General features: G+C 39.1%; 1 protein-coding gene across 1 annotated transcript; it reads left to right on the forward strand.

The window, feature by feature from the left end:
- The first annotated feature begins 1068 nt into the window (after positions 1-1068).
- Positions 1069-9221, forward strand: LOC142957494 (protein prune homolog 2-like). The gene is made up of 9 exons (XM_076099371.1): positions 1069-1140; positions 1583-1804; positions 1955-2134; positions 2560-2659; positions 3021-3152; positions 4421-4507; positions 4898-4996; positions 5291-5332; positions 7703-9221. Exons 1-9 carry the CDS (start codon positions 1083-1085, stop codon positions 7731-7733), a joined length of 951 nt encoding a protein of 316 aa, XP_075955486.1. The 5' UTR covers positions 1069-1082; the 3' UTR covers positions 7734-9221.
- Positions 9222-9854: the final 633 nt, after the last annotated feature.

A 9854-nucleotide genomic window follows, 5' to 3' on the forward strand; every position in this document is an offset into this window, starting at 1 on the left:
TGCCCAAAGGGGCTTCACAATCGGTGCAGCATACGACACCCTCTGTCTTTAGACCCTCGATTGGTTGAGGAAAACGTCCCCCAAAAATCCCTTTAACGAGGAGAAAATATGTACGAAACTTCAGGAAGAGCAACTGATCCCTCTCCCTGGATGGACAGACGTGCAATAGATGTCGCATGTACAGACTTTTAGACCGACATAATACAATTACAGTAAAGACAATCATGGGGTGTTTGTCAGTCAGAATATCTCAGCTTCTGCTGCTGCTTCTATTTTTCACATTATCTCTCATTCAAGATGTGTATTTTTGTCTCAATCAAACGTCAAAGACATGTTTTGCTATCGTTCTTCAGTGTTTGTTAGCGTGTGTGCGTGTGCGTGCGTGTGTTTGTATATACTACAGTGTAAGCATACTTGTTTTGCCCCACTTTGTAATTCTGATGACCTGCCCCCTCTTTGGGATGCACGGCCCTCCCCTGTCTTTTACTCTGTGTGTTTGCGTGCATACACAGCAGACCTTTTCATAATCAAGTGGCCATGTGACTTGATTGTGGGAAGAGTGGTTCAGTCTGTTTGCTGGGAGAAGACAGAGTGAGGGTAAGGTAGGTGTCCTTAGACAGAGATTTTTTTTAAAGAAAGAAAAAAAGCATGCGTGTGTCTTTGTTTCTGTAATCATGTGTACTGGTTTCTCTGTACTGCTTCCCTCCATTGGTAGCAGGCCTTATGTTAATCAGAGTCGGTTAGAGGGGCTTTGGTTGGGGGGAGGTAGCAACACTGCTCAGTATTGTTTCCTCAGCCCACACGTGCAGCCTGGGAGTGAAGCAGTGAGTTGCTCTCTGTCCGTAATCTTTTATGTCCAAAGTCATATGAACCGATTTGAAACTCTTCCGTATTCAATGTCATGGGAAAAGTTCGATTTATTTTTGTTGTAGATGGTTGTCTTTGGCTTGTTTGGCCCAATACTATGCGTAGCTGTGCCTATGGTGGCAGTGGCAATAGCAATAATAATTTATGTTGTGGCTCATTATTGTGTTTCTGTGCCTCTGAGCAGACACTCCCAACAGAGAGACGGTGCAGCAGGGATGATGATGAAGATGCCCTCCTGTGAGGAAGCTGCTGAGGAGATGGATAACAGAGAAGGTAAATACAAACAAAGCAAGACAATATTCAATGTTATTTGTATAAGAAAGATTTTAGCAGAGAATTATGGAATTAATTCTCATGATTTCGGTGACTTACTTGTATGTATTGACAGATGTTTAAACCAAGTAGAAATGTGCTACTGATGCTCCCTTTTTTATATGAAAACTCTCTTCTGAGTTTTGTCTTCTGTTGCCAGAAAATCACGTGAGATGATAATCTATGGAAATGTCAACTTTTAACATCCTTTAAATTAATGACCTTATTTCATTATTATTCTTTCCAGACTTGCCCTTGTTTTCAGATTGGAAAAAAGGAAAACACCGTAGATGTACCTTAATCTATGGAAATAAGACAAATGTTTTTTAAAAGATAATACGGTGGATCGACAACTTTTCTCTGAAAAACTAAGAAAACAATGAAACCGTCTCCCTTTGACCAGATCCACCCTCCTCTGCGGATCTGTCAGGCGGGTCCAACCAAAGGAGAAAGTTGGCAGCTCCACCAATGAATGTGTCACTGGACGGCAGTGAGGGGTCTCTCCTCTCAGAAGATGCCCTGGGCACAGAGGACGAGGCGTTGGATACTGGTGATGACCTGGATCTCAACGTAGATGAGCTGGATACACCTGATGAGGCCGATTTACTGGAGTTCAACGAACACGGTCAGACACACACCTGAACATATAATACAAACGGGTCATGCAGACAGACCCACTCACACTCACATTGCATATTTTCGAAGACAATGTACAATAACAATATAAATTTGTTGTTATGTTGTTTTGTAAAACTTGTCTTTATGGCACAAACAGCGGAGTCAGAAAAGTCTAATCTGGGTGCAGAAGCAGCATCAGGTGATGCTATCGCAGGACACAGAGCAGCTGAGGAGAGCAGGGAGAACAGGCTGTGGAGAAGTGTGGTGATTGGAGAGCAGGAGCATCGCATTGATATGAAGTGCATTGAGTCATACAAAAGGGTCATTTCTCATGGAGGTATGCAAATACAAATGCTTAAAATCCATACCTACCTTTTTCTGCTGTATGTTTCATAGCGTTTGACCATTTGTGTTCTCTGCTAATGCCCTCCCTCCTAATATTCCCTCTTCATTTGTATATTGCTGTTTTTGTTTTGTTTGAAATAAAACATTGAACTAACAATAAGTCAAATCCAGCTCAATGTTAGAAACTACTACGATGAGCTGTTCAGTGTTTTATCTCAAAATGTTTTTGTTTGGAAACTGAAGCTCTGCCCTGCACTTCCCCATATAATCCCTTTTTGCAGTAAAGGTGGAGGTGGGGAAATTGTTAGCAATGTCAAATGTTTTTTGGGAAATCTGTATCGTACAGGACAAAAGCACAGGTTGGTGCATATGCAGTGGAAGTGGGTCACACTGACTTTTTTGTGTTAATGTTTTCAGGTTATTACGCTGAACAGAATGCCATCATCGTGTTTGCAGCATGCTTCCTACCGGACAGCGACTGTGACAATTACAATTATGTAATGGAAAACCTTTTTCTGTGAGTAAAGCTGCAATACATTATCAGTGGACATGTAAATAAGTCAGGACCATAGGCATTCATTAATATGCTGCAATAGCAACCCTTACTCTTCTGGCAAGGCTTTGCTCCCATTCTCACGGCTACATGAGCACTGGTGGGGTCAGCCACTGAATAAGGCCTGAATAAGGCCTGGTTGGCTGTCTGTGTTCCAATTCATCCCAAACGTGTCAAATGGGGTTGAAGTTGAGTCAGTCAAGTTCCTCCACACCAAACAATGAAAAACATTTCCTTACAGACCTTATTCGTGGATGCAAGCATTGTGCTGTTGAAAACAGGAACTATTGCTACATAGTTGTTGTTTTTTTCATCATCTGTGTAGGTATGTAATAAGTACGCTGGAACTAATGGTGGCAGAAGATTACATGATTGTTTACCTGAATGGCGCCACACCTCGTAGGAGGATGCCCGGCTTTACCTGGATGAAAAAATGCTACCAAATGATAGACAGAAGGTAATATTCACACAAACAAGTGCACAGAAACGGTAATGTATAATATTGTTGTGTTTAACACACCCAATAACTCATGTTCCCACACCACATTAAACCACACAACTGGCTTATACTCTACATATTTCTTGTCTCTAATAATGATATTAATGTTGTTTTTTCTCTGACTGGGATCTTATAACATAGGGCCATGGTTTTGCTTACATATCACATAGTTACTAAGTTTAAATGACATTACATTACACTGTTATATTATGCAGAATGTCTAAATCAAACAGTAATGACGCATTTAAAATACATTAGTTTGATTAAAAAGAAAGAAAGCAACCTTGAATGGGGAAAATGAATAATAAATCATCTTCCCCTTTGCATCATCTTTTATTAAAGTGCTGCTTAGAAAAAAAAAGTACTTTAGAAAGATTTATTCATATAAATAAAGGAGTTTATATGAATAAATTCATGCATGCTCAGCCAATTACATTAATTAATAAACTTTAACTTGCTGATTTGCTTGTATCCGTAGGTTTTCACTGTGATGCAACAAATAACTACAACTTAGTCAATGTTTGATGATTGTTTTTCTAATGTCGACATAAGTACCGTCACTTCTCATCTATAGAGTTTCATAGATAGGCCATTAGGGGGCATACCTATCATACGTTGCCATCGATCTGATTTGGATAAGCATAAACCTTTTATTTGTAATGCTCAACAACAAATGTGACAGTGATGATGACACTATAAGCTGTGTCAGAAATCACTCCCTCGTTCACTCATCCACGCCCTATAGTTCACTCCATGGTTAGTAAATTGAGATTTCTGTCACTTATGAGTCATTATTTTGAGTCATCACTGATGATGATTTTGGCAGATATCGAAAATTCAACACATTGTATTGTGGGATTGCTAACAGAAAGTAGTGTAAATACGATAAATCAATATGTTTCTCACTCCACTGTGGTAATATTTGATGGCACATTATTAATGTAAACATTTCACACTCACATAAAAAAGTCAGTCAGTGATACAATAAAATCTTAACAGCTCAGTGAGTGGCCATCCTCTTTTAAACTACTACTCGTGCTGTTTTTACTTCTCTGTGAAAAAACATGTACTCTGCCTATCACTGTCTTTCTACTCCTATTCTAAAGTGTACTTTGTATCTGCCAGAAGGAATGGATAATTCACTTAATTAGTGAATAAGTAATAGTTGTGAAGGAAGCTTTTATGAATCTTTTCACACCACTTCTGCCTCTCGTCTTGTTCAACAGATTGAAGAAAAACCTGAAGATGTTCATCATTGTCCATCCCTCCTGGTTCATACGGACTTTGCTAGGAATCACCAGACCCTTCATAAGGTCTCGTTGTTGTACTTACTGTAATATTTAGAGGACACACACATCACACAGGACGGGATGTACATGACAGGTTTTAATTTCAGAAAATGTAAACATTGCACTCTTAACGCTACCAATAACTATATCCATGCATGCCACCAGTACACATGGGAAAGACATTCTCACAACACAACAGTTTCCCAGATACACTATTTCACTATCCCCATCTATGTTCATACTTTGTGATCTCTTTGCACTTGACACCACCACTAATTAAAATACAACACCCTTTACAGCCCTAACTAATTCCAAGAGGACTATTTGATTACACTGGAAATTCAGGAGCCAGTTAAAGCGCACATGACAGTGCACATCACTGAGACAAAACTTTATGATTTCTGTTTTCTACAGCTCCAAGTTCAGCAGTAAGATCAAGTATGTGAACAGTCTGCAGGAGCTTGGTGAAATCATCCCGATGGAATTTGTCCACATTCCACCCAGCATTGTAAAGTGAGTCAGCCTGTTTCAATGTGTAACACATGAATATACATATATATGACACTTTTGGCTTCTACACAAGGTTAAAATAATAACACATTTTCCCCTGGTGTGAAAACTGTTTGTTGGTATTTATCTTAAAATAACACTTAATGGCACTCTGTCTTGTCCTTTTTATGCTTCCCTCCTCCACTCCAGTTGTGCCTGTTCAAAGTGAACTAAACTAAAACCTGTTTGTCAAATATATAGAATAGCTTGTAGCCAGCAGCTGTTTGTGGACTAAAAAATCTCTCACTCTGCCCCAAGGTATGACGAGGAGAGGGGTATACACAAATTTACATGCATGAGGTAAATCACCTAACCTGCCTGTATGAATCTCCCTGAAAATCCTTCAACACTGTTTTGAATTTTCTCATGCTGGGATTAACTGTTGACTGACCTTTGGCTGTCTTCTTATCCAACATACAACGTCTTACTTCTCTCAGTTTGTGATGTGGCTTCCCCTGTGAATTGGTTGATTTACCCTCTCATCTGTGACATTTTTGTAGAAATCTAATGAACAAATGTGCTCCCCAAGCTAGGCAGGTTTGTAATGTGATTTAAGTGCAATGCATAGTGGGACAGACTCCAGTCTACACTGGAAAACACCAATTTCACTTTCAGTATGAAAGGTTGCAAAGGGTCCAGAGTTTCAGTGGACTTCACAGACTGGACTTTCTCATAATTGGCAGAAAAATATTATGGGGTAGAGTATTTTAACAGTAGTCGGCTAATTATAGCTTCAAGTGAGATAAGTTACAATATGAGCATGAAGGATTTTTGCAAAAAGCAAACACACATATTAAACCAAAACCATAACAATAGCAGTGTACATTGTTGTCTATGGCTTTATTGATACCACCACCAGATTGTACCATAGCTAAAAATAGGATTCGTGGTTTTAAGGTATATGGCCAAGTTTTAGAAAACTAAAATGAGTCGCTGAAGGTTAAGGAGTCATGTACATGACTACAGGTCACCCGTCGGGAAGATGTGAACATTTGAACAAATGACCAATGCTGTTGTTTTTTCTGGCAAGGACAGTCTCTGTGGAAAATAGATATATAATAAAAAAGATTTTATGTTTTACGATTTGTATGATTACTTTCAGCCATTTATCGTTAGATCTACAACCTAAATAGAGAAAAAGAGTTTGTTTGCAGTTCACAGGCTGCACTCACAAACACAACACTTGCTGATACTTTGGTGGAGATGACACCATGGAAAAGTTAAAGCTTTCTAATTCCAACTTTAACCCTATCCATTAACTAAGGGGCCATGACTTGAGTCTGAAAACTAGAGACCTTGACACTGTGCTTGTAAAAGAAAGTGTTGAACTGTTAGGTTAAAATGTTGGCTCTTTTGACTGGTTCATTGTTGCAGAGCATCTGTGGCTCACTCCTTTGACCCTGAACACTCCCACTCTAGAGCACTGATGCTTGCTTCCCTTTCCTTCCATACATCCTCCTATGGCAGTGTGGACACAGGCTACTAATCCCCAGCAACTGCATGTGTACTGACAATATGGTCGCCCTCTTTCGCTTGTTTACCTCCCTCACTAACCTTTGCTCTCTGCCCTCTAACACAATGCTACACCAGATTGGATACAGAATTGCAAGACACTTCAGTTCAGTAAGTAGTGGGCCATTGTTCGAGCGAGTAATTTGAACATAGACAAAGAAAGGAATGATTCCTGAATATTGTCCCAATATTCAATGGACAGGAAAAGAAAATACCCGTGTTGAAAGAGGTATTGGCCCAAACAAGCAGCATTCAGACATTTCAGAGATAATTTGAGTTTGCACATAACTGCTCTGTGAAATTTCTTAAGTAGTTTGTCCAGTGGTGATGTGAAAGGTAAAAGCCCTTGTAAATTGTGTACCTCTCTTTAGCCCTGCATCTTTCCATCACAGAATAACCTGACTGGCCTAATGTATTTTCTAGTCAACTAACTGCTTCTAAACCTGCCCACGGCGTCAGTGATAAAGTACTGCTTTGCAGGACATGAACACATACATGCACTGATTTGCAAGAGAAAAACAAAATAAATGATTTCAGGTTTACTGTATACATCTCATTGTATTGACATTGAACAGATACAGCTTTAGATTTTCTCAGGCAAAAAAATGTTGAGCCTCACTGAATTCTCTCATGCTGGTCTGCATGCCGAACAGGGGTTTCTAAACAGGTTCATGCTAGCATTTCATTAAAAACAGTGGCAATGTCTTTCAAGCCTAACAAAGGCTGTGGTAGTAAGAGAACGCTTGACTGGTTTCTGAAATCACCACTTCTATTACACAGCCATGGTGCCTGCTGGAATGAAAGATAATTGATAAAGACAGTAGAAACAAGAGATAAGCATATATCCAACTTGCTGCAGATCAAACTCATACATCTAAGAGCAGGCCTGGTAGCCGCTGAATAAATACTGATTTCGCAGTGTTGCCGTTAACAGTATAGATAGACATAACTCATGTCCCATTTTGATTAAGGTCATAGAATATGTCCATTTGCAAAAGGCTTAGTATAGCTTTTGCAGAGGCATGCAGTTTATGATCTGACTACTGCTTTCATTTTCATTTTCATTCGCAACCCCTCTGCTGTAACTGTTTAATTCTAATGCCTTGATGTCAAAAATTGTGGAACAATTATTTCTCTCTCATCTTTTCTCTCACTCAGAGCCGACAAGAGGAAGAACTCTTTTGTTTGACAGTAACAAGATACCTGGCTGCTGCCTATCCTCTCTCCGCATTATGCTGTACTCTACCGCAGAATATCTGAATATAAGCCAGGCTGCAGCATGATGTGTACGGCTCATAGTTGTTACACCAACAACTAGCAATGGTTTAGAAAGGAAGATGCTGTGATACAAAACATCAGGAAGTCGCTTGTTCATTGAGGAAAGTACTAACCTGAACATAATACTGTATTTACTGTGCAGAGACTGCCACTGTGCGGAAGGTTAGATGCTTTACCCTGTATTACTGTACATTACACAGCATTTGATTATGTTCCCAATTCTGTTACTTTTGTTTTCTTTTACTTAATCTTTAATTTGAACAATACTTTGATTCTTATGTAATTCACTTAGGAGGAATTACTAACTGGCTTTGTTACATTCATGTATTAATCTACCCTGTCAGTTGCCATGTGTACCTTTTGTAACCAATCATAAGTGTGGCTCATGACTCTTTCACCTAATAACCAAACACATGCAAACACAAGTTGTATTACTGCACTGTCAATAGATTGCAATGTTAAGGGGTACACTAGTTAGACTGTAACTTTAGGTAGTCAAGGTTTACAAACATGATCCACACACAAAAAAATGCTTTCTACTGTCCACGTTTGTAATAGCATGTAAAAGAATCGGCAAACTGGTTTTTGAATAGTTTTTCCGATGGTGTCGGTGGCTCATGTCATTGTGTGTCAACGGCTCATACGATCTTTAAAAGGCTATCATTTGGCTGTTATATTAACACTGTATGTCACTGTGAAAAGACTTGCAACATATCATGAAGGTAGCAAAATAGCAGTTCTTTATGATGACCCTGAGAGCTCAGCTCACTGCAACTTACTGTAAGAAAACACGCAAATAGACAAAACACAAGCTAATTAAGAAAATTTCAATTTGACAACACGTGCTGCATATACAGAAAACACAAGCAAATACAGAAACTCACTGCAAATACAGAAAATACAAACAAATTGGAAACAAGCTGCAAATTTCAGCACGTTTTCATTTTCAGTGTTTGCATGTGTTTTCCTAATTTGCAGTTGTTGAGCTCTCAGGGCCACCGTAGTTATCAGTAGCTGCAGTAATGTGTTGCATGCTTTTAGTTGCTACAGTTTGAGATTAGTCTGATCTGATTACTCACCCAAAAGCAGAATTGTGTATCAATTTTAGTCATAGTTTATCTTAGTGTGTGTGTGTGTGTGTGTGTGTGTGTGTGCGTGCGTGTGCATGTGCGCGTGTGTGATTGTTAGTGTGTGTGTGTGTGATTGTTGGGGGGGTGAGGAAGAAAATCTAAATGTTGACTGATGGTTAGAGAGCTACAGTATAGAGGTGGCCTTGGTTGAAGCGTGTTATTTGTTTTTCTTATATTTGAATATATATATTCTTATATTTGTGGCTTGCAAGATATTGTTGTAAAGTATGTCAAATGTTTTACTTCATTAAAGACGTGTTCCTCCTCAACAGTCTTTTCAAATACACCATACGCCTCAATAAACACATTGTACATTGCATCTTGAACCTGAGTGCTCCCGGTACCGAGCCAGTTGCGCAAACACCAGGTGAGAACATGTTAAACATGTAGCAATTTATTAATCCTGCATACCTCTGCTTTTAACCTGTAAAATTAGTTATGTATGTTTTTTGTGCTGTTCCCTATTGTTATGTCATCTATTTTGTTTATATTGTAATTGCTTCTATTGTTTCAGCATGTAAAGTGTCTTTGAGTACCTTTTATAGTGCTATACAAATAAAATGTAATATTATTATTATACCCACATAACGGACAGAAGCCCGGCTAAAAGCTCATAAGAAAAACATTTTAACAAACACAAGTCCAACCCCAAGCAACTAAATGAGCACACAACAAAATCCTGAACACAGTACATCTGTTTATAGTGGTGCTAGCAATTTTGCTACATCATGCCACCCACACCCACAGCAATGGTGCTAATGCTACTCTCTCAAGCTTTTTTTATTTGATTCCAGTCGTTTGTGTTAATTTGCTCAATGTCAGGCGAAGCCAGAGTTCGTGAAACACTGACCCGACGAGAAAGCAATGATCTTAACATTGACTTTCTGGAGTGCTGCCATATT

Source organism: Anarhichas minor, unplaced genomic scaffold (genome assembly GCF_050575085.1).
Source record: "Anarhichas minor isolate MPS153535 unplaced genomic scaffold, ASM5057508v1 ptg000025l, whole genome shotgun sequence".
Lineage (NCBI taxonomy): Eukaryota > Metazoa > Chordata > Actinopteri > Perciformes > Anarhichadidae > Anarhichas > Anarhichas minor.